Genomic DNA, 26103 nt, shown 5'->3' on the forward strand with positions numbered 1-26103 from the left:
CGTTTTTATGTGGCAGGGGCGACTGCCTCTATCTTGCTCTATTTAGGATAGTCTGGAGGGACTTTTCTCGACTTCTGACAATTATAATGGACCATCATATGGAGAACATTATGCTACCTGGAGTCGGTGAACAGAAATCAGCAAGCACCTAGATAACTTGGAAGACAAACACGGGCAAGAGGTTGCGAGATAAATTCTGCAGTTCAGGAGCCTGCCAAATACGTGAATCTTGTCAGGGTCTAGCGGTCTGGGGACACGACGAAATGTCTGTTTAAAGGGGAGGAACAGGGCAACCCCTTCAGGGTCCCTCCCACTGCAGGAGCTTTTCTGGCCTCTCAAGAAATCCTGCTTCCAAAAACAAAAAGGAGCATCCAGGTAGCCCGGCACAGTGGCTTACACCTGTGGGCTTAACGACTCAGGCGGCCGAGGTGGAAGGATCTCTTGAGCCCAGGAGTTCAGGCCAGCAGTGAGTGAGGATCACACCGCTGCACCCCAGCCTGAGCCCCTCCAGCTCGCTTTCTTTTTCTGAAGCAGAGTCTCTCACCGAGGCAGGAGCGCAGTGGCATGTCTCACTGCAGCCTCGACCTGCTGGGTTCGGGCGATCCTTCCACCTCAGCCTCCGGGTCGCTGGGACTACAAGCGTGCACCACCCCACCCAGCTGATGTCAAACTTTCTTTTGTAGAGATGAGGTCTTGCTGTGTTGCCAAGGCTGGTCTTGAGCGCCTGGATTCACATCATCTTCCTGCTTTGGCCCCTCAAAAGTGCTGGGATTACAGACATGAGCCACCACACCCAGCAAAATCTGTGTATTTTATTAAATGTTAAATTATGTCCTAAAAGCATTACTTGGCTGGGAACAGTGACTCATACCCATAATCCCAGAGCCTTGGGACACCAGTTATACTATATTTTTATGGAAGAAAGGAAGTATAGACGAGACAGTTGAAAACCAGTCTATGACCATACCACTCTGAACACACCTCATCTTGTCTGAAAAACAACTAGTTTTAGCTAACTGAACATAAATATTTTTTAGTTGTCTGAAAAGAAATGGATACAACAGAAACGATATAAAATGACTTTTATTTACATAAGTTATATATATATAGAACATAATTGTTTTCTTTAGAACAAGAAAATTTACAAATGACAGATATTGCTTTTTTTGTCAAAGACTTCTTCAAGCAAGGTAGTACATATGATCATTCTATTTCAAATAACATGGTAGTAAACAGTGGATATTAATGTATTTATCTGTGCCTCAATCATTTATCAACAATTAGGCTTTAAAACCATCATGTCAATCACTTGCTAAGACATAAGTGTTCAGGAGGAAAAGTTAAGAAAAGATAAAATCTTTAATTATATCTCCGTTAAGATTTATAAAATAACAAGTACACTGCAACATCTTCTTTACATGAGTCAGACTTAACATAGGTCTTTCCATCTTGTAAGGTAAACATGCTGATTAAGATTCTCTTTTCCAAGATTAGTTTTAAGGATATAGCAGTAGGATAATTTAGCCAGCTGACTTGATTCTCTAATTCATACAATGAATGCCCTTGTATTTTTATACAGTAAGAAATTACATCTTTCATAAAATTCATTTAATATAGATACAAGAGACAGATATCAACAAATCTGAAAAATAAATATTACACAGGGATAAATAATAGTTCAGTCATGGCAATCTAACACCCAAACTAATACTAATGAAGAGAAAGAAACCTTTTCAGAATATGAGATTTTTTAAAATGTACAAAAACAGGGTATTAAACTAGCAAGTGTGATTTACTATCATGATTGTTGTGACATTTATTTATATGAAATAAGTGCCTAGCTTTAGAAAATTCTATTCAGAATTATGTATCCTCCTGTGTGACAAAAAATTAAGCAGTAAATTGAACTGAATGGCAATGAATAACAAGTGCTCTACCAGCAGTAGTTTCAATAAATCAGCATGAATTTTTTTATTATTCTTTTTTTGTAGGGGTTGCCCTCTGTCACCCAGGCTGGAGTGCAGTGGTACGTTCACAGCCACCACAGCCTTGACCTGCTGGGCTCAGGTGATGCTTCCGCCTCAGCCTTCCAAGTAGCTGAAACTACAGGCGCACGCCACCATGCCTGGCTAAAATCAGCATGATTATTAGACTTGCTTGGACATGATTCTCTTTTACCATCATTTTTCCAATACACAAACATGATCATGTAGATTTTAAAACACCTTTCCAAGTGCAATATCAAGCATTACATAACGCATCGACACAATTTTAGTTTTTAGGAACAATTTATAACTTCAGTGACAACTCACACATATAGACATCAACATCTTACAGTAGAAAACTAAAAGGCCAACCCAGGAGCTTTACAAGAAGTCCAGAAGCTGCCACAGAGACCACCTGGCCTGCCAACTAAAACACATTTTGCAAAAAAGTTTCCAACTCCTGAGTGAATGCATTATCAACCCAAAAGGCTTTTCAAATAAAATCAGAATAAATCTGCTCTTTGAGAAGTTTAATTTAAACCACTAAAGATTTGCTTGTGTAGAAATTAGAATAGCATATGAAATCATCAATTAGATCTTGAAATTAGACACATATTCGTATCTATGATTATCACTGACTTTATAAAGTCTTATCTTATTTTCTGGTTTTTAAACATCAAAATTATGTTCTGTGCTTAAAGAGCTAAGTGTTCCTTGAGCAGAATTTCATGAGGAAAAAACTGAAGAAATTGCTTATCTTAAATACGGAAGGGGTGGGGTGTGTGTGTGTGTGTGTGTGTGTGTGTGTGTGTGTGTGAGAGAGAGAGAGAGAGAGAGAGAGAGAGAGAGAGAGGAGCAGGCTGAGTCTTGTGTGGAAGTTTATCTCATATAGTTAAGAGTCCCTCCCCATAAAAATCCTGAGATTATCCAAGAAATAAGAAAAACAAAAATTCACAGTACAAAGTCTAAACTAAACTATGAGGGGAAAATGTATCCAAGACATATATACCATCTAAATATTTTTGGTTCTATCTTTTAAATATCTCTAAAATTAAAAAGGAAAAGAAGACAAACACAAAGCTGTTAATGCCTTCCTTACCTACAATGTGAAGGGTGAAAATAATTAAAAGTGGATATCCTTTTAAATAAAAATTTTAAAAATAAATAAGTTCTTTGATGTATCATCTTTATAAATAACGAGTTTAAATACTAGTTTTGCAACTAGGATTAATGTTACATCACCATGAGTTAGAAAAATACACTTTTTTAAAGTCAGATGAACAGCTCGTAATAGAAAAGTGTCTTTAACATTTACCATACTAAAGTGGAATTTGACATTTGTTTTCACATATAGTCATGTGTTATGTAATGACGTGTTCTGAGAAATGCCTGCCTTGTTATGTGATTTTGCTGCCATGTGAGCCGAGACTGTAGTTCCACAAACCTGGATGGTACAGCCTGCCACACATCTAGGCTATGTGGTGTAGCCCACTGCGCCTGAGCTAGGAACCTATACAGCATGTTACAGTCCTGAATACTGCAGGCAACTATAATACAATGGTGAGTATTTATTATCTAAATACAGAGAAAGCAATGCATTGCGTTATAATGACTTAGATGTCATGGGGTAACAGAAATTTTTCATTCCCATTTTAATCTTATGGGACCACTGTCATATACATGGTCTGCCACTGACTCCAGCATTGTTATGCCGTGCATGATTATACGCAGGGGCAACTGAAAAGGCTTCCTCTCATCATTCCCCTAAAAACAAACACCTTCACAGAAGAAATGCTAAATGTTAAATACAATACAACCTCCAAATACACCTGCATTGTGATTTATACAGAGACATTGATCCACAACATACCCAAATGTCCATGTGTGCTCAGCACAGGAAGAGTCAAAATGTAAACAAAAGTTGCTATTTCGATCTCAGAAAGCAGTCTTAATTGCTTGGCATTTGCAAAGTGTGGAATCAATCAGAACAAAGGGACCCTCAGACACGTTTTTCTACTGATTATAAAAGCTTCAAATCAAGCTTATTAAATATTCAAGTGAACCTAAAGAAAAGTAGACAATGATGCTTTGTTCTAAATACTGTTTTGTTGATGTAACTGACTGAAAATCCTAGGCTTAAAACACACACACAAAATTGTTTTATGCTGTTTCATCCACTTCAATGAAGATATCATTGAAAAAATATTCAGAGACTGAGGCTGCCTCCTCTTCAGGTGCTCTGTTTTGGCCACTTTTACATCCTTTTTTCAGTAAGGGCCGATCATGAGAAATCTAGAAAGGTAATACAAATAAAACAAAACAACAAAAATACAATTATTTGTATACATGGCTGGTGGCACTCTCAACAGATATAACCTGTCTGAAAACCAATTGGGCAATAAATATGGAGCTTAAAATAAGTCCCTAATCCTGACTCAACAACTTCACTTCTAGGCTGTTATATTAAGTATATAAACCTGAACACAGTAAGAGTTGTATGACTAAGATAACCTTGGTAACATTAGTTGTGATAATAAAATTGAAAGCAACTACATATACAACACCAGACATAATTAGGTAAATTACAGTATGCCCACAATCCACTACTTTATCCTAATTTCTATGAAAACATTAAAATAAAGAAAAATATAACATTGTTAAATCCATAATAAAAATATTTTAATTAATGGCATAAGAATAACAGACACATGAAACAGAACACCATCGAAGGAAACATCACAAATGAAAGATACTTTGTCAAAAATTAGCATAATTACATATCTATAAAAAATAAAGACAGCATGGTAATTGCAAATGAAAAGACATATATCGGCCAGGCTCGGTGGCTCAGCCTGTAATCCCACATTTTGGGAGGCTGAGGTGAGTGGACTGCCCAAGCCCACGGGTTTGAGACCTGCCTGGACAACTTGGCAAGACCTCATCTCTACAATAAATCAAAAATTTAGCCGGGCGTGGTAGTGCGTGCCTGTAGTTCCAGCTACTTGGAAGGCTGAGGCAGAAGGATCGCCGGAGCCCAGCAGGTGGAGGCTGCGGGGGCCGGGAGCAGCCACTGCACTCCAGTCTGGGCGACAGAGTGAGACTCCAACTCAAAAAAAAAAAGAAAAGACATATATCAGTGAAACACAAGACGAGAAATAGCCTCCATGTATGGAAATTTAGTTATCTGATTCAAAAGAAAAAATAATTGGATTTTTCAAATAAATGATAATAGACAACTTTATAACCATCTCAGGAGGAAAAACTCAGACCTAGACCACACCAAAACAAATTCTAGATAGATCAAAAGATTCAAACGTAAACGCATTTAAAAAAAAAAAAAAACTTACTATAAAAATGCCATGGAAAGGTCAGGTGTGGTGGCTCAGCCTGTAATTCCAGCACTTTGGGAGGCCAAGGTGAGAGGACTGTCTGAGCCCGTGAGTTCGAAACCAGCCTGGGCAACCTGATGAGACCTCGTCTCTACAATAAATCACAAAAACCAGCTGGGAGTGGTGGCATGCGTCTGTTCCAGCTACCTGGAAGGCTGAGGCAGAAGGATCTCCTAAGCCCAGCAGGTTGAGGCTGAGCCATGAGCGTGCCACTGCACTCCAGTCTGGGCAACAAGAGTGAGACTCCAACTCAAAAAAATAAATAAATAAGCAAGCCATGGGAAAAACATTTTTATAATCCAGGATGGAGGATAGGACAGGGTACATTTTAAAATTACTTGAAAGCCAGAAGCCATAAAGGAAAAGATTGGCAAATTCATCTACACAAAAATTTAAAATATTTGCATGAAAAAAACCACCATATACAAAAAAGATAAATTGACATGCACGGGAAAAAAAATTTGCAACTTATATCACAAAGGGCTCTTTTCCCTTAATATAATAGTAACTTCCACAAATTAATATGAAAAAGACCTATGGCTGGGCACAGTGGCTCACGCCTATAATCCCAGCACTTTGGGAGGCTGGGGTGAGAGGACTGTCTGTGCCCATGGGTTCAAGACCAGCCTAGGCAACTTGGTGAGACTTCATCTCTACAATAAGTCAAAAAAACTAGTCGGGTGTGGTAGTACGCGCCTGTAGTTCCAGCTACTTGGAAGGCTGAGGTGGAAGGATCGCTGGAGCCTAGCAGGTCGAGGCTGCAGTGGCCGGGAGTGGCCACTGCACCGCAGCCTGGGCGACAGAGTGAGACTCCAATTAAAAAGAAAAAGAAAAAGACCTATAACCCAGTTTTTTAAAAAAAGTCAAATGATATGAACAGACATTTTACAGAAAATAAAGCATAAATGACTCAAACACACGAAGAAATGTTCAACCTCACTCAATGAAGAATATGTGCTCATTAAATCTATAAAAAAGGTGTCTAGGCGCATGACTGTAGTTCCAGCTACTTGGAAGGCTGAGGTGGAAGGAACACCTGAGCCCAGTAGGTTGAGGCTGTAGTGGCCGGGAACGTGCCACAGCCCTCCAGCCTGGGTGACAGTGTTAGATTCCACCTCAAAAAAAAAAAAGAACTGAAACTGATTTAATCCCTATGGAGGATAAATCAGGAAGTACCTATCAAAAGAATAATCATTCCTTTTGACCAGCAATTCTGGTCAAATTCTGGTCAAGTGACCCAGTATAAGTTAACTATTACCATGTTGTTTTAAATAGCAAACAATTAGAAACAACCTAAATACCTACCAGTATAAGAGTGACTTAAAACCTTTGTAACTTATAAAATCTTGGTCTCAGAAAATAATACTAGGAAATAATATGAAATCTTTTGAACAGTTTAAAGATGTTATTTACAAAAGTACACCTTTCAAAGGCTCATTACTATTCAATAGATGATCATCAGCCTTTTCTCTGTTGAGCTCTTAAGTTACTTCAATATATATATTTTTTAAGGAGTTCCACTCCGTTGCCCAGACTTGAGTGCAGGGGCATGCTCATGGCCACCCCAGCTTTGACCTGCTGGGCTCAGTCAATCCTTCTGCTTCAGACTTCCAAGCAGCTGGAACTACAGGCGTGTGCTACCTATGCCCGGCTAATTTTTTTCATTTATAGTAGAGATGAGGTCTTGCTAAGTTGCCCAGGCTGGTCTCAAACCCGTGGACTCAGGCAATCCTCTCACCTCGGCCTCCCAAAGTGCTGGCATTACAGGCTTGAGCCACCGCACCTGGTTATTCTCTTTTTTTTTTTTTTTGAGTTGGAGTCTCACTCCATCGCTCAGGATGGATTGCAGTGGCTCGCTCACAGCCACCCCAGTGTCGACTTGCTGGGTTCCGGCGATCCTTCCGCCTCAGTCTTCCAAGTAGTTAGAACTACAGGCATGTGCTACCATGCCTGGCTCATTTTTGATTTATTATAGAGACGCAGTCTAGTCAAGTTGCCCGGGCTGGTCTCGAACCCATGGACTCAGGCAATCCACTCACGTTGGCTTCCCAAAGTGCTGGAATTACAGGCTGAGCCACCGAGCCCAGCCATACTCCAATATTTTTACAGTCTTTGATACAGGTTTAAGTTTTTCCATTCCGGTACTTGCCACTGAACAACTTCAGAATACATAGAAATAAAACGCACAAACAAATCCTAGTTTCAGTTAGTTCCTTCAATTCTTATAGCTGTCAGGACATTTCTCCTAAGGCCAATAAAACACAAGCACTCTTCGTTTTGCTTCCACAAGTCAGAAGGAATGGTAATTCAGTGCCCAGTTCTGGCTAGTTCAACAGCTCTGTACTAAACTAACTTTAAAATAATTTCTGATATTCAAATAAAAATAACAATTATCATATTTTCTTTAGTTCAATCTGATATTCAACTCATTTCATATAAACAAAATACTGTAGCTATCACATACCTGAGCTGCTGAACTGCCAGTATTCTCAGACTGAGTATTAATAACACTTGGAGATGCAGGCAGATCAGAGGACTCTCGATTTTTTTTCTGGCTTTCATTGACTGGATTGGATCTTTTCGATTTCTGTCTTGACGCAGGTATAAGAGGCTTTAGACGCTTCTTACTATGGACCTGAGCAGGTTCATCAGACTCCAAACTACTTTTTGAACATATTAAAGACAAAAATCCCAGGGGCCTTCTGCCAGGTCTAGAAATGCAAATATAAACACATTCAGAAATATCCAGATGAACACATTCTTTTTTTTGAGTTGGAGTCTCACTCTGTTGCCCAGGCTGGAGTGCAGCGGCATGCTCACGGCCACTGCAGCCTCAACCTGCTTGGGCTCAGGCGATCCTTCCGCCTCAGCCTTCCAAGTAGCTGGAACTACAGGCACGCACCACCACACCCAGTTAATTTTTTTGATTGCAGAGATGAGGTCTTGTCAAGTTGTCCAGCCTGGTCTCGAACCCCTGGGCACAGACAATCCTCCCAAAGTGCTGAGATTATAGGCATGAGTAACCACACCCAGTCAGACACATTCTTAATATCAATTTATGCTTTGGGAGGCCAAAACAGGAGGAATGTTTGAGATTGGGAGTTCAAGACCAGCCTGGGCAACACAGCCAGACCCTGTCACTACAAAAAATAGAAAAATTAGCCAGGCACAGTAGTACACGACTGCAGTCCCAGGTACTCAGGAGGCTCAGACAGGAGGATCACTGGAGCCCAGGAATTTGAGTTCCAATTGCACCACTGCACTCTAGCCTGGGCGATGGAGCGAGAATTCGACTCAAAAAGAAAAGCAAACAAACAAAAAATCCCCCCAAAACCAACTTCTTTCCATTAATGCTAAATGTCACACACTACTAAGTACTGACACCTCTATGCCATGACATGTATTTGCGGCAAAGGTCAAGAGAGGCTTACTCTAGATCAGTGTTTCCCAAGCTTAAAAGTGAGTACAAATCACCTGGAGATCTTATTAAAATGAAGATTCTGACTGAGCTTGGTGGAAGAAGTGGACTGAGTCTGCATTTCTAAAAGGTTCTCAAATGATGTCCATACTACTGGCTCCAGGACTCCACAAGGCTTTGGGGCAGTCATCAGCAAGCTATGGTCCACAGGCCAAATGCAGCCCACTACCAATTTTGTAAGTTTTGCTAGAACACACGTTCATCTGTTCACATGCAGTTTATGGTCGCTTTTGTGCTATAGCTGCAGAGCTGAATAACTGTAAGAGAGACCATCTGGCCCACCAAACCTAAAATGTATACTCTAGGCCATTTTACAAGGAAAATTTGCTGACGTCTCTTCTAGAACTCTGCTTTTCAACCTGTTTAAATCCAAACCCTCATGATACTGCCTTCACTCTATTTTCTTTTCAGAGACAAGGTCTCATTATGTTGCCGAAGCTGGAGAGCAATGGCTATTCACAGGTGAGATCACAGGTCACTGCAGCCCTGAACTTCTGTTTAAGTGACATTCCTGAGTAGCTAGGATCACAAGTGTGTCAGGCTGTCATTCTGTATTACCCAAGAAAAGATATTGCTGAGCTTTACTTTCTGTAATTTAGATGACAAAAACAGATTTTTATTAAATATGTCTTTTTAAGCTAGACATGTCCTTTCCCCCTTTCCCTTAGTGGAGGCTAGTGCATGCCTCTCTTCAACTCAGCAGCACCATGTTGAGTTTTTAAATGGTGCTGATAAGCCAATAACTATTGATAACCCAGAAGACTTCCTTTTAGAACACCAGGAAAAACAACAGGGAGGAGTTGGCTTTCGCCTTAAATTGCAACACTTACTCTTATAGGAAGAAAAGTCATGGTTTATCTCTTTGGTATGCCATAAAAGAGAAATGTGACACATGATTTGAGACTCCAGATAACTTCCAAACTTACCTCTGATAGAGCCCTGTCTCATATCATATACATATGTGTTAGTAGCTACTGTATACGGTGGAATGTGTAATGATCAAAATAACCATACACAATCTGAAAAAATAAGCATACAATACATTCTAAAGATTTTTCTATCTACAACAGTCAAAATTTTGGCACTGAAATTTAAGCTCTCATCGTATAGAATAAATATTTGTCTGGAACATTACTGTATTTCCTTTGCTGCAACTTCTTTCCTTTACACTACTGAAGGAAGTGTATGTTTATTCAATGCCAGTCTTGGTCCTAGATTTAACCTTTACATATATGTTACATCTTTCCGTGCAGGTTGCATTTACTGCAAAGGAGCAAGAAAGAGAGAATGCGCATGCAACATTTATTAAAGGCTCTTCTTGATACCTGGATAGTGGAGTTTTTGAAGATGACGTTCTGCTACTCATTTGTTCAGACTTAGGAGCCGCATCGGTTCTTTCTTCCTGCTCAGACACAGTCATTGCATCCTGAGGTAACTGAGGCATATTGTTTTCTACAGGTGTATCAAGAGATCTAGAGCCTATATTCTGAAAAACTGATTCAACTTGCTCTTTTTGAGGTGCTGGAGTTGTATGTGTGTTTCCTGAGGTAGGAAAAACATCTTGTCCCTTGTAAGACTCCCCTTCAAAAAAGAGAGCAAATGGAAAGCACACATATTAAAAACAACACATTCAACTTAATCCCCATATTTGAAATAAAAACTCATGGTATTCTGTAATAAACCTACCCTAGTAAGAATAAGCTAAATTATCATTAGTGCAGTTTCTTGGACTGTGAAAAATATTCTAACTGGTCAAAAGACATGGTAACAGCTTCTGCACACAGATACAAAATAGCTGTATCAAAATATTTTGACGTAGGAAATCTTTTGTCAGAAATACTTCTTGAACTATCAAAAGGAAGGGTAATCATTTTCTAAAAATCTAAGGGTTGTTAAAATGTAGAAGCTAAACCAATCCAAAATATAGGTGGTAACTCTTGGGTATCTGTGGTCTCTTGGAGAGCAAAACCCTCAGACTCTCAAACATTCAAGTTTAGCTAAAGAGTTCTCTTTCCTTATTATTTAAGTAAACAAAAGTCAAAATGGCAATTAATTAGGACAAAATGATGAAATTTTTTTGTTAAATAAAAAAACCTATTTTGCCTCAGGATAATTGTTTCTAAGGCCTTGTTCCTGTGAGAATACTACAGTTCCATGAAGAATGAAATTGGTAAGAATACTGCTAAAACAATCCTGTTAAAGGTAGTATATAACATATTCACTAACACTTCAATGTGCTGTGGTTTATTCAATGTTTTTATTAGAGAGAAGACGATGAATGCAAGCAATCTTAGGGCATATCTAGAGGCTGGAAACTAGCCATATTACAGTTTCCGGTTAACACTGGGACAATTCAGATGAAATCTATGACTCTGTATTAGCATTGTTAGTGTTCTAAAGAACCAGAACCATCATAGGTTATCAAACACCTCCATTTTGTAACTCTGACTCTATAAGATGCCATCAGCAATATTTTTTATTCTTAAGGGCCATTACCATGGTTAATTAATAGCTAAAAATGTAACTGATAAGCCTAAGACACAGGAAGTTTGAAAGAAAAGATAAATACTATCATAAAAGAAATGAAAAACAAAGAACTGTATAAATGTAGGATAAATGCAGTAGTAATGAGGGAAATAAATCCTAAATGATTTACTACCCTGTAGAAATTTTGGATTTTAAGATCTTTTGAGCCTCCATAGGTGGCTTACACCTAAAACAATCCCTAGTACTAAACTAACTCTCAGAGTAAAGTTAAGAACAACAACAACAAAAAAAAATTCCTTCATATTCAGTTTTCTAAGTCCTAAAATGTACTTGTGGAGCTTTTACAGAAAATCCTTGTAGCCACATAGCTTTCTAATGATGGCAGGATGAAAGGAGCTAACTCCTTTTGAATACAAAGTGTCAACTCAGAGGGCTTAGCAGGAAAGATGTGCTGATAATAAAAGTATTACTCTTAGAGAGAGTGTTTCAATTTCGTATTTAAACAAGGTGCATCAAAAATAATCAGGAGTAGGCCGGGCGCAGTGGCTCACACCTATAATTCCAGCACTTTGGAAGGCCAAGACGAGAGGATTGCCTGAGTCCACAAGTTCGAGACCAGTCTAGGCAACTCGTCTCTACAATAAAACACAAAAATAGCCAGGCGCAGTGGCATGTGCCTGTAGTTCCAGTTACTTGGAAGGATGAGGCAGAAGGATCACCTAAGCCCAGCAGGTGGAGGCTGAGGTGGCCATGAGTGTGCCACTGCACTCCAGCCTAAGTCACAGAGTGAGACTCCTAGTCAAAAAAAAAGAAATTAATAATAAGAATAATCAGGGGTACTTAGTAAAATGCAATCATGTTAAAATTTATTTCGCTTACCTGTGCCGTCAAAAACATTTATTAATTCCTTTGAATACACCTGTTTTAAGAAAATTTACAAAAAAAGAATTTAGAAATCCATTTATCAAGTAAAACGAAAATTAATTATATTTCCTTCTTTCTTTAAGTAACAAAAGTATGTATCTCCCAGAAAATTCTAGGGTCAGACATGTCTCACAGGAATTCTACCAAATGTTTATGGAAAAGATATTGCTACTGTTATATAAACTCTTCCAGTGCCCATTAGAAGACAAAAAGCTGTCAAATGCCTTTATAAACCAGGTGTAATACTGATACCAACTAACCAAAAATACAAAATAAATAGAACAAACAGCATATCAAAAGACTCCTACATCACAATCAAACAGAATTTGTGTTTCAGGAATGCAAAGATGGTTCAACATTATAAAATCGGACAGGCATGGTGGCTCATGACTGTAATCCCAGCACTTTGGGAGGCTGAGGTGAATGAAATGCTTGAGGCCAAGGAGTTCAAGACCAGCTTGGGCAACACAGTGAGACTCCATCTCTACAAAAAAAAAATAGGAAAATTAGCTGGGTATGGTGGTACATGCCTGTAGTTCCAGCAACTTAGGAGGCTGAGTCAGGATAATCGCTTGAGCTAGGAAGGTCAAGGATGCGGTGTACCATGATTGTGCCACCACACTCTAGCCTAGGCAATAGCATGAAACCTATCTCAAAAAAAAAACCTCTATTTGCAAAACAGGTATCCAATAATACTCATCCTTGAAAAAAACTTAATAAAATACAACAGAGGGACATTTTCTAAACACCACAAAATGTAACTAGTGCAATCCAGAATCCAGTATCCCACATAATAAACCCTAGAAGTACTCTCATTAAAATCAAAAGTAAGAAAAAGGATGTGTATTATTAGGACTACTTTTTTTTTTTTTTTTTTTGAGACAGGGTCCAGGCTGGAGTGCAGTGGCAATCGTGACTCACCACAGCCTCAACCTTCTGGACTCAAGCAGTTTTCCCACCTCAGCCTCCCAAGTAGCTAGGACTATATAGGTGTGTACCACCATGCCTGGCTAACTGAACTTTTTGTAGAGACATCGTCTTGCTATGTTGCCCAAGGTGGACTTGAACTCTTGACCTCAAGTAATCCTCCCACCTCAATCTACTGAAGAACTGGGATTATAGGCCTGAACTACCATGCCTGGCCCAAATCAGTACTATAAACCAGAAAATGTATTTTAAGTCTCAAAGGACTTTCAATGTAAACATACTCTCCAGAATTCAAACACAAATAAAGACTGATACATCTGATTAGAGAAAATTAACGCTTTGTACTTGGAGACATCTCGCAGATCACCTACCAGCAGCTCAGTCATATTTCTTTATGAAATAGTGAAGAATAAACCTCATATTAAATAGTATAGTGTTGGAACCAATTATTTTATTGTAATGATATTTGACTTATACTGGAATTTTGGATATTGAGGAATTTATATATGACAAAAAAATCAAAATTTTCTATCATATTTTTCTAACATGTGACATGTGAAACAGTCACCAACATGCAGTGCAGGTTCATGGATCGATGTTATGCAACAGTAATTTGTTTGACGTCTTCTACCTGGTATTTTTCTACTCAAGCAGACAATGCAACAGGAGGAAGTCACGTTTGCTTCCTTCCACATTAATAATATGCAATTTACCGTCCTGCTGTTTTTCAAAGAATATGTGGAAGGGTATACTCATGATTCCTGAAAACCACTTCTCAACTAATCACTCATATCTCAGTATAAATTTCATGTCTTTGTTTTCTCGTGCAATTTGAATGAAAAACTTCAAGGAAACCTAAATTTTTGAAAAATTTGCACTTGCATAAATTTGTCCTGCATAATTACCAGCAATCTCTCTACGTTTTCCTGAGAGGGGCCATCCAAGTGTAAAGAGTTAAAAAATGTTTACAAGTCTATCTGAATACAGTATGTGTGCATTCCAGAATTCTGTAAACACTGAGTATCAGAAAACTGAAAATCTGAAATCTGAAATGTTTCAAGCTCTGAAACTTTTTGAGTGCTGACATGCGTTCAAAGAAAATGCTCACTGGAGCACGTCATATTTTGGATTTAGGATGCTGAATCTGTACGGATAATGCAAATAAGTATAATGATAATGTTTCAAAATCCAAAAAAATCTGAAATCTGAAACACTTCTGGTCCCAAGCATTATGGATAAAGGATATTCAACTTTTCTTTACTGCTAAAATGCTAAAAGCAAAGTTTAGAAAATAAAAACGACAAACAAGCCCAAGGGACATTCTGTTTCCCTGACATGTTCTCGCCATCGAAGATCTATCCTTTCTATAATGGCACATTATAATCTGGCAACCTCAGTTTGCATTTAGTAAAGTACTATGGTCTTTTGTCCAAATCATTAAACATACGTTTAAAACAAAACAAAACGATATCTGCATGGAATGCTGATACATTGTTGAAACTGGGTGACTGGTACATGGGTATATTATACTGTTTACCTTTAAATATATTTGAAAATGTTCACATTAAAAAGCTAATTGCTGGGTATGGTGGTTCACGCCTATAATCTCAGTACTTTGGGAGGACTGTTTGAGCCCAGGAGTCTGAGATCAGCTTGGGCAATGTACAAAAAAATTTCTAAATATTAGCTGGGTGTGGTGGGCTTGCCTGTAGTCCCAGCTTCTCGGGACGTTCAGGCAGGAGGATTGCCTGAGCCCAGGAGGTCAAGGCTGTGGCGAGCTGTGATCATGCCTCCACACTCCAGCCTACAGAGCTGAAATCCTGGCTCAAAAAAAAAAAGTTAATCAAAGAAATCTGCATGAAGGAAAAAAGGCAGTCAAAAGACAAATGACAAACTGGGGAAAAATATTGATTTGCATCCCATTATCACAGGCATACCAGAGTTCCTCCAGATCTGTAAGAAACAGATCAACAAACCAACTGAAAAAAATGGGCAAAGAATTTTTTTTTTTTTTTTTTTTTAGTTGGAGTCTCACTCTGTCGCCCAGACTGGAGTGCAGTGGTTGCTCGCAGCCACCGCAGCCTCAGCCTGCTGGGATCCGGTCGTCCTGCTGGGATCCGGTGGTCCTGCCACCTCAGCCTTCCAAGTAGCCGGAATTACAGGTGTGCATTACCATGCCTGGCTAATTTTTTGATTTATTGTAGAGATGAGGTCTCATCAAGTTGCCCAGGCAGGTCTCGAAGCCGCAGGCTCAGGCAATCCACTCACCTCAGCCTCCCAAAGGCGCGAGATTACAGGCTGAGCCACCGAGCCCGGCTAGGAATTTTTTTTTTTAAAGTCATTTCACAGGAAAGGAAATAGACATGGCTCTTAAGCATACGAAAAGGTGTTCAATTTTACCCCTAACAGGATAAATTAAAACTATTCCAGAATATCCCATTTTAAAATGACCAAACATATGAAAGTATACTTGACCTGTTTCTACTATAATTCAAGAACTACTGGTCTTTAACTTTACCTTTGAAAATATAGATTCTAAGCCGGGCTCGGTGGCTCAGCCTGTAATCCCGCGCCTTTGGGAGGCTGAGGTGAGTGGATTGCCTGAGCCCGCGGCTATGCTGAGTACCAGAAACCAAAACAAGAGGGTATTAGAAAACCTACAACACAGTGACTGGTACTCAAATGTGGATGGTCTGCTCAGATTTCCCTGAGGCAGTGATGACTGAGCTGAAAAAATGTGTAGTTCTTGCAAGGGAAGTTTCACACAGAAGAGACATCAAATGAAATACTCTGGGACATGAAGGATGACAGCGCACCCAAGGAACTGAAAGACGGCCAATGAGGCCAGAAGGTGAGGCACAGACTAGCATAAAATGAGATTAGACTCCAAAAGAGGACAGACCATGCAGGGTCTTAGAGGCTCTGATTTTATTCCTAATACAACAGGTAGTCTTAAGCATCATCTAACACATCAGGAAACCTGTTCCAAGAGGTGAAGTATTTTGTTAAAGGTCCCATAGATCGTAGGTGGTACAGTCAAGATATAATGCTTTTGGCCTTATTTTTAGTTGCTACCACGGAGCTGGGAGCGAGTTTTCTGATTAACATCCACCAATTTTCATCTAGAACTGGTTGAAAGTGATAACCCAAAGCCAGGTCTACCTGGATCGCTTATGATGAAAAGTGTCAAATGTATCTTAATATGTATCTAATAAGTTAAAGAATCTAAAGAGAAAAACAGACACAGATCTGCTACAATATGGTCATCATACTTGCCTAGTGATTCTATCTTACCTCAGATGCACATTCTTGACAATCATCTCTCAAAGTGAGTGAACGTTTTTTGGCAGAAGGAACACGATTATTTTCATCAAGCCTGCAATACAATCTCTTCCTAGGTATAAAATCCCAATTATCAGGAGGTTTTTCAGAATCAGCTCTTCCAGAATTAGATAAACACATGGCATCTTGACCACCTGAAGTTACTGGTAAACAAATACTGTATAGAAAATAAATACATATTAAATCAGTGAATTAGAAGTTTCTTAGTGAGGTTAAAGGTCAAGCTATTCCAATTAAAATTCCAATAAAACTAAAAACTCCAGACTGACTAATATATACATGGGCATGGCCATAAAAATGCTAGTTTTCCGCACCTTGGGAGGCTGAGGTGAGTGGATTGCCTGAGTTCGTGGGTTTGAGACCCACCTGGGCAACTTGGTGAGACTTCATCTCTACAATAAATCAAAAAATTAGCCAGGCGTAGTAGCGCGCGCCTGTAGTTCCAGCTACTTGGAAGGCTGAGCGGAAGGATCACTGGAGCCCAGCAGGTCGAGGCTGCGGTGGCCAGGAGCAGCCACTGCACTCCAGTCTGGGCAACAGAGTGAGACTCCAACTCAAAAAAAAAAAAAAAAGCTAGTTTTGAGTTCCATTCATACTTAAAGGTTCATGAATCAAATTCCATAGTATTTAATTAAACCTGAGGTATATAAATAGTGTTTTTCATCTATGTAAAATTAAACTTTTCATCCAAATGTCCCTTCCCAAGATACCAATATAAAAGGCATCTATTTCTGGGCTGGATGTGATGGCTCATGCCTGTAATCCCAGCACTTTGGGAGGCTAAGGCGAGAGGATGTCTGAGTGCAGGGGTTCGAGACCGGCCTGGGCAACTTGATGAGACCTCGCCTCTACAATAAATCAAAGAATTGGCCAGGCATGGTGTTGCATGCCTGTAGTTCCAGCTACTTGGGAGGCTGAGGCAGAAGGATCTCCTGAGCCCAGCAGGTCGAGGCTGCTCTGACCAGCCTGGGCGACAGAGTGAGACTCCAACTCAAAAAAAAAAAAAAAGAGGCTTCTATTTCTAATGCTCCTTGATAGATAATTAAGTGTTTTAATGAACATAGGTTAAGGTACAACTTCACACTTATACAATAAAGAATTACAATAAGAGCATTAAAGATATATAAAGATGCTAGCTATCTCTGTACTATTTTTTGCAACTTTCTATGCATGTACATTTTGGAGTTTTATATGTGTATATGCACATGTACAAAGCAAACACACTTTTAACAGTGTCATTTTATGATCCAGACCACTAAATATATTAGCTTTCAAAATAACTTAAAATATCAAACAAGTTTCATACAAAAGTATTATATGAAACATTTAAATGGCATCTTTATCAGATATAAAATCAACCACATTATATAGTACAATAAATAATAAATAAGATCTCCACAACAATAACAATTTTGGTGAATGGCTTGTTCAATCACCACTAGTAAATGTATAAAGTACTTTTCCTCCTAGCAAAAACAGTTAAGCTTATTCATTACCTCATGTCATTCCTTTCTTCGTTATTCATTGATTTGACCAATATGGGTGCTGGCAGTAAAGGGTTTGGTATTAACTGTTCATTGGCATCAGTAAATTCTTCCACTGCACTGGTTGGGATTTCCACCAGTGTTAAAATGAATGCCTGTTCTTCTTCTCCATCTTGAGGTACATTCACAGCTAAATTCACAATCCAAGTTTAAAAGTTAGTAAAAGAAAACTGAACCATCAAATAACAGAAAATCAGTAACTTATTTCATTTCTAAAAAGAGTTTCTGGTCAACTTATCATCAAGACTAAATAAATAAGTTACACCCAAAAAAGTAATTTCATAAAGTATAAAGATGATATACAATGAAAAGATTTTATAACTCTGAATAACAAAACTGAAATAAAAAATTGGTCAAGGTTGTTTGTTTTAAATCTAAGGCTACCACAGACTAAAATAAAACTGTTTTGTGTTTTTCTATAGTTAAATAAGAGATAAAAATCAAACTATTCGGTTCTGTGACCCTTCACTGAAGTAGATTATCATACCTGCTGGGTCCTGAGGAATGATTCCATTCTCTTGTTGAATTTCTGGAATACTACCAGTTGGTATACACTGCCAAAAAAATTAAAATGAAAGAGTGAGGTTGGTCAAATTTTAGATTTAAAAAGTTTTCCTGCCAGTATGATATGGTGAAGAGATTAACTCAATGGCATCTAATCATACACATTCTTCCAAGTATATACATTTTTCCGAGCCTTTTGGCTATGCCAATCAAACTTTCAATTCACTTAAATAATCATAAATACAAAGAATCCTAATTAAATTTATGTGCATTCCATAAAATAATTTTTGAAATGATGTCTCACCACCGTCTTTCTACTGCCATCACAGTCTTTGTACTATTAGTAGGTGACATCTAGCAGAGGCAAACTACTCTCTTCCAGTATGGTCCCTCCAATATGTTTTCCACAAAATGCAATCCTGGGCCAGGCAGGTTGGCTCTCACTTGTAATCCCAGCACTTTGGGAGACTGAGGTGGGAGACCGCTTGAGCCTAGGAGTTCAAGACCAGTCTGGGCAACACAGCGAGATCTGTCTCTACAAAAATTTTTTTAAAAAATTAGCCAGGCATGTTAGTACCACCAGCCTATAGTCCCAGCTACTCAGAGGCTGAGGTTGAAGGACTGCCTGAGCTCAGGGGACTGAGACTGCAAACAGCCATAATCACGCCACTGTACTCCAACCTAGGAGACAGAGTGAGATCCCCAACTCAAACATACATACATACATACACACATAAAATACAATCCTGATTGTTATTCTCTACTGCTTAAAATCTTAAAATTTTCGTTTTGTAACCAAGTCAATAATTGATCCAGGCAAGAATCATCAATGGATACTAGAACTATGGGTGACAGACTACTGGGGTCTCATGTGACAAATTATTTAATAATCCAAAGTGGAAAAGATGCCATTATAAAGGAGGCAGCACTCTAGCCTGGGGACCAGTCAGTATTACCAATAATGGGACAAATTGATTCATATAACGTGTCTCTTGATGTAATGTAAAAGGAAGAACATATCATTACCTATGTATGGGTCTTGCCCAAATATGTTGAAGCTGAATCCAATAACGAGGAAGCAATTAAAAAAAAAAAAAATCCCAGACTGTGGGCCAACCTAGACTCACTCATCTAAAATATCAAATCCACAAAAGAGGAGAAAATACAAACGAAATGCTCTTGATTAATGGAAAGTAAGGAGAAACAAGAACTAAATGCAATGTGAGACCCTTAATTGGCTTCTGAATTAACAACAACAAAAAAACAAACAATAATGGACATGATTGGAACAACTGGGGAGATCTGAATGGGAACTGTATACAGTATCATATTATATTATTGAAACAATATTAAACAGTATGGTAACATTGAGTCTGACAGTAGTACTGTCCCTTCTCTGTAAGAGAATGTCCTTGTTCTTATTAGATACAAGATGGAATATTTAGGGGTGAAGGCTCACGTCTGCCTCTTACTTTCAAATAGGTCCGTTTTTAATAGTTCAGAGATGGCAGGAGAGCGAGAGAGAGAACAAATGAGGCAAAGTGTTAACAAATTAATGCATACAACTAACATGCACAGAAGAATTCTTTGTAACCGTCTTGTAACTTTCGCTAAGTTTGAAATTATTTCAAATAAAAAGTAAAAAGTTGGGAGTGGGGGATCTCACAACTTTAGATGGAACCAAACTCCTAGGAAGGCATAAAAATATTTTTATTACTTATTATGACCATATACAGGCTACCTTTCTAGCTTCATCTCTAATCACTTTCTTCATTACTATTCCACTCATATTACATGTAGCCCCTGAACATGTCACGCTGTTTCACACCTGTCCTTGACAATACTACTCTCTTCTCCTCCCTTCCTTCCTAATCCCCCCTTCCTTCCCTACCTACCTACCTACCTACGTATTATCTCTCTGCCTGAGCCAGGATCTTGCTACGTTGCCAGAATGGTCTTAAACTCTTGCTCGGCCTCAAGCAATTCTCCGGCCTCAAATTCCCAAGGTGCTAGGGTTATAGGTGAGAAGCACCGGTCTGGCTTTTCTCTCCCTTTTATTGGCTAATATATACTTGTTCTTCAAGTTCAAGGATTTTTTCACCTGGGGAACTTTTTAGAGAAAATGCTAATACCTGGGTCCCATTATCAGAGACTGATTTGACTGGACTTGTTTGAGGATGACTCTTCTTTTGTGCAAATCTCTCCCCTAACACCTACAAACTGAGAGTAACCATTCATGTACTCATCTGTTTCCCACAAATTTGTATCCCTGGTACCTAACACAGTATTAGACATGTAGTAGCAACACCTGAATAAATACTTGCTCTATGAATTAACTCCTCAGATTCAGAGGCTAAAGAGTGAGTAATGAATTCTCTGTGGAGAAAATACTTTCTTTTTCAAAGCCTTTATGACTAAGCTGAGTATTAGCTGTTTTACCTGGTACAGAGACTGAAACCACACTCAGTTAAAATCCTACTGGAATATATGCTCGCAAAGGTAAAATTACAGGGAAAGAAAATGGACCATTGGTTGTCAGGGGCTATGGGCAGAGAAAGGGTAGCTACAAAAGGGCACCAAGGAATTTGTGGGGTGATGGAACTGTTCATGTATTGGTTACATGACTGTATATATTTATAAAAACTTATAGAACTGAACACTAAAAAGCGTCGAGTTTCTCGTATATAAATTATACCTTAGTTTAAAAAATTTTTAAATTTTTTAATTTTTTTGTTGAGACAGTGTCTCACTATATTGCCCTGGCTGGTCTCAAACCACCTCAGCCTCCCAAAGTGCTGGGATTACAGGAGTGAGCCACTGCACCTGGACTAATTTTTTTTTTTTAATGGAGAAAAAACACCTAACCATTCCTTGTTTTTTGTGTTTCGGTTGTTGTTTTTGAGTTGGGATCTCATTCTGTCACCCAGGCTGGAGTGCAGTGGCATAGTCACGGCTCACGGCAGCACTGACTTTCCGAGCTCCAGTGATGCTCCTGCTTCGGCCTCCTCAGTGGCCAGGACTACAGCCATGAGCCACCATGCCCAGGCCCCCTGTTACAGTGTAGATTCCTTTACCTCTGGCACATGAAGTGCAAGCATACTGTCTCCTTCAGAGTTTTTTGGTTGGGGCTCTTCAACAGAACTCTCACCAAGACCCCTACCCAAGCCAGGTGTCCGGGGCCCTGTTTCAGAGGAAGCAATTGGAGCAACTGACAATATATGAATCTCTTCAGACCCCTCTTCTTGGTGTTCATTTCTGGAAGAGAGTTTTATAGTATGTTATTTGACATCGGACAAATAGCCAAAGAATTATTTTTAGAGTGAGGTATGCCAGAGAGCATCTAATTCAATGGTTTTCAAACTTTTCTAATATATTTAACACAACAGAACTCTTTTTTCAATCAAATTCTTACAGCTACAACTAATAGCTATAGCTGAAACAATATATAAGGGGGGACCCCCCCAAAAACCAGAATGTATTTATAAAAAATAGTGTATTTATTCTTACATGTTTAAACTTGAGTCACCTTCAAAATACCCTCCATCTGATGCAATACACCTATCAAGATGCTTTTTCCTGCTCAAAACAGTTTTTTGAACATGTCGGTTTTGATGCCCGTTTGTGTTTGTTTTCGTCCCCCCACCCCACCCCAACCACTCAGGCAAAATGCTTCCCTTTGAAGACTTTTTCATCCCGGGAAACAAAATAAAAAAGTCGCTTGGAGTGAGATCGGGTGAACAGAGAAGGTGTAGCACAGAAGTTATGCTGTTTTTGATCAAAAACTGCTGAATACTCAGTGCACTAGAGGCAGGTGCATTGTCATGGTGAACCAGTCACCTGTTTGCCACAACTCAGGATGTTTCTTCTATAATGCGGCCTCTCACAGCAGGGATGGCTGGTACACTAATGCCAATGGATTCCTAGAACACATACCCAGCGGGGTAGGCCTGTATTACAAGGGGCCTGCCCTCCAAAAAATAATTCCAGGGTTTTTTGGGTCCCCCCTCATAAACTAAAGCCCAGAATCTCTTCCTTCTTTTACCTTTTGGTTAGGTTTACTTCTTGAGAAACACTGGTCCCTTTGATACCATGTACACATGCCAATGAGGTCTGCTCCTTACTCTCTGCTGTTGTAACTGGCCCGAGGTTTTTATCTTCCAATTCTGTTGCTTTGGAAGCATTTTTCTCAGTTTCTTAAATGAACAACATATTTAAGATATAGTCAAAATTAGTATAGGTAAGCCTCTATAACAGAAACATGTTCTCTTATTATTTATTTATTTATTTTTAAAAATAGAGACAGAGTTTAACTATGTTGCCCAGCTGGTTTCAAACTCCTGGTCTCAAGTAATCCTCCTACCTCAGCCTACTAAACTGCAGAGATTACAGGTGTGAGCCACTGTGCCCAGTCATATTTTTTCTTAAAAGACAGATCACTAAATAGTGACTCTCCCAACTTCTCTTAATCCAAAAATCATATTTATTCAAATGGGAGAAGGGTGGTCCTGATTAACAGGTTTTTTTGAACAGTAAAGCTAATGATTAATAAATTCTGTACTCGCCACTGCTTTGCCAAGCTCTGGTCTAGCCATGTGGCTTTTTGAGCTACGGCTGCCATGTTTTCCTAAGCTTTGGCCCCCTCCCCTATCTTGGGGTGGTGAATCTCAACTCTTTCTCTCTCTAATTTACTTTCTAAAAAAACTATATTTTCCAATCTAAAAAAATAAAAAATAAATCTTGCACTGCAAATACTTCACTTCTGGTGGTCACAGTAATCATATCCCCATTTTATGGTGAGCACTATTAAAAAGCCTTCTATATAGAAAAAGTAATTTGAGCCTGCATGCTGAGAGAGCTTCTGGAAAAATTAACCTCTCACAGTTTTCGTGTATCTTTCATTGTGTTTGGTGTAACACTATAAACCTTGAATAACACCACAGGACTCATCCAAAGTGCCAATACGATGCTGGAAGCACTCCCCCAAGAAGGAGAGAAGTCATAACAGCACTAGAAAAAGCTGAACTGCTTGATATGTACCGTACATAGAGGCGTGCAGCTGCAGTTGCTGCAATTTCGCAGATGTTTCACCTTGTGAAAAGATGGCACTTAAACTTTTGGTACTGATAAATACAGTACAGTACTGTAAATATATTTTATCTTCCTTACGGTTTTCTTAATTACATTTTCCTTTCTCTAGCTTGCTTTATTTTAAGAATACAGTACATAACTAACATACAAAATATGTGTTAATCAACTGTTTATGTTGTCAGTAAAGCTCTGAGTCAACAGTAGACTACTAGTATTTAAGTCTTGGAGGAGTCAAAAGCTATACATAAATTTCTGACTGCCTGGGAGGTCAGCACACTACAATACAGACAATATATATATAAATGTATATATATTTAGAAGAACAAAACAGATTAAACAAATCCAGTAAAATGGTACTAATCACAAAAACCAGTGGGTGGGTTTATGAACATTTATTTTATAGCTCATTTTATCTTTAGATGCTTGAAACTCTTTCTTTTTTTTTGAGTTGGGGTCTCACTCTGTCGCCCAGACTGGAATGCAGTGGCATAATCATGGCTCACTGCATGCTCAGTCTCTTGAGCTCAGGCGATCCTGCCACCTCAGCCTCTCAAGTCATTGGAACTACAGGCTTAATTTTTTATTTTTGTCGAGATGAGGTCTCACTATGTTGTCTATGCTGGTTTCCAACGCCTGGACTCAAGAAATCCTTCCACCTTGGCCTCCCAAAGTGCTAGGATTATAGGAGTAAGCCACTGTTTCCAGCCTGAAACATTTTTATAATTGGTTAAAACAATTTTAATGACTGAATATTCCCCTGAAGTACTAATGCTATTTCTTGTGTCAAAGTAACTTGTAAGAGACAATAAAATTTACCTCTTTGAGGCTGGGGGCATGGTAGCTCATGCCTGTAATCCCAGCACTTTGGGAGGCCAAGGCAGGAGGACTGCTTGAGCCCAGGAGTAAGAGATCAACCTGGATAATGGGCAAGACTTCATCTCTACTAAAAAATTAAAAGCTAGCCAGCTGTGGTGACATGTGCCTGTAGTCTCAGCTACTCAGGAGGCGGATACAAAAGGATCATGTAAGCCTGGGAGTTCAAGGATGTAGTGAGCTGTGATTGTGCCACAATGAAACATGGGCAATAGAGTGAGATTGTGACTTAAAAAAAAGAACAAGATACAAAATAATAAAACAAAACATACCTCTTTGAGTTTCCAGTTCTTCCCCTTTGGTTACACACAAACTAGGAACTTCTTGATGATCATGAAACCTGTTGGTCCCTAAAATTTTCCTAAGATTTGGTTTAGGCTTGGAAAATCTATTTCTCATTCTCAAATTACTGGTTACTCTAGAAGCTGTATTCCTAGAAACAGAAGATAAGGAGAGAAATGTATCAACCATGTGAGATCTTGATCTCTCGCATCGATACATTCTGTCTAGCCCTGATACAGTTAATGTGCACCTGTTAGCTGTCAACACAGTATACAAGTGTCCTGTCTTAATACCAAAATTACAAAGTAGTGATTTTACTAAAGGTCTTGAGAAGAGAATCTAGACTATGTTTGTGAAACAGACTATATTTATACAGATCTTAGGTCTCATTAAAGATTCAAAGACATACAACATATACTGCTATAATTTTAGTATGCAAACCATTAAAGTAAAATCAGAATCAGCTAATCTTTACATTAGAGGATAAGAAATTAGCATCGCCTATTCTACATTTACAAGCATTACTTACAGTTATAACTAAATTGGTGGGTTTAGTCATGTTTAATAATTGAATACCTGGCTAGTGAAGAATTCTCTTCTATGCTCTCCATTAAAGTAACTTCTTCTCTGATACTTTGTTCCTCCAACACAATCTTGTTTTCTTCAAATGATGCAGAAAACATACCAATGACAGGTGAAGAAAGCTCCTGATATTCATGAACAATTTTGTGATTTACATTATCTGGGCTAAAAGGAATATGGCTTTTATCCTCTGAATGGACATGAGGAAGCACACATACTCCTACTGCAGAAAAAAACAGAAAATTTTTAAAACTCCAGTATAAATACGTGTTCAAATGAAACAAACTCTTTAATATTCAGGAATTACAAAATTCGATATTGTTACTGAAGTTTGCTTTTTTGGGCTGCAAACTTACATTTGTGATCTTATATTTTATGCCAGGGATTTGACCTGTTGTGAGCTTAATAATTCTTACAGACTGAAACGTCATGCTACTACAAGTAAAAATAATTTCTTCTGTTAGTTCCAGTAACCACATAACCTCAGAGGAATTTCAAGATAGGACTGCTTTCATTTATAACTTTTTGAAACCTCTATCTTATGTCCTATAAATTTGTGACTGGCTCCACTGCAATACTATGCCATTGAGAAAAGAGACCTATGGATCATAAATCCTGATAAATATATAGTTACAAGCCTAAAAGTGTCTCTTTAAAAATTTATATATATATATATATATATATATTTTTTTTTTTTT

The 26103-nt window shown here is 38.6% G+C and overlaps 1 protein-coding gene across 2 annotated transcripts in view; it reads right to left on the reverse strand.

Moving 5' to 3' along the window:
- Window positions 1–2813: 2813 nt before the first annotated feature.
- BDP1 (B double prime 1, subunit of RNA polymerase III transcription initiation factor IIIB) overlaps window positions 2814–26103 on the reverse strand; it is a 94326-nt gene continuing 71036 nt past the window's right edge. Inside the window, exons 29-39 of one of the 2 annotated variants that reach the window (XM_008067883.2) lie at window positions 25400–25628; window positions 24814–24974; window positions 22623–22773; window positions 21655–21835; window positions 18564–18630; window positions 18029–18206; window positions 16485–16689; window positions 12219–12258; window positions 10178–10433; window positions 7839–8085; window positions 2814–4277 (exon numbers count right to left, since the gene is read on the reverse strand). In XM_008067883.2, the coding sequence (XP_008066074.1) occupies window positions 4146–4277; window positions 7839–8085; window positions 10178–10433; window positions 12219–12258; window positions 16485–16689; window positions 18029–18206; window positions 18564–18630; window positions 21655–21835; window positions 22623–22773; window positions 24814–24974; window positions 25400–25628 (1847 nt within the window). In that variant the 3' untranslated portion in view covers window positions 2814–4145. Of the gene's footprint in view, window positions 4278–7838; window positions 8086–10177; window positions 10434–12218; window positions 12259–16484; window positions 16690–18028; window positions 18224–18563; window positions 18631–21654; window positions 21836–22622; window positions 22774–24813; window positions 24975–25399; window positions 25629–26103 lie in introns of both variants that reach the window. The other variant, XM_021717500.1, reaches the window with a different exon arrangement.

This window comes from Carlito syrichta, unplaced genomic scaffold (genome assembly GCF_000164805.1).
Source record: "Carlito syrichta isolate Samal-C Ts95f unplaced genomic scaffold, Tarsius_syrichta-2.0.1 Scaffold309812, whole genome shotgun sequence".
NCBI classification, from domain to species: Eukaryota; Metazoa; Chordata; class Mammalia; order Primates; family Tarsiidae; genus Carlito; species Carlito syrichta.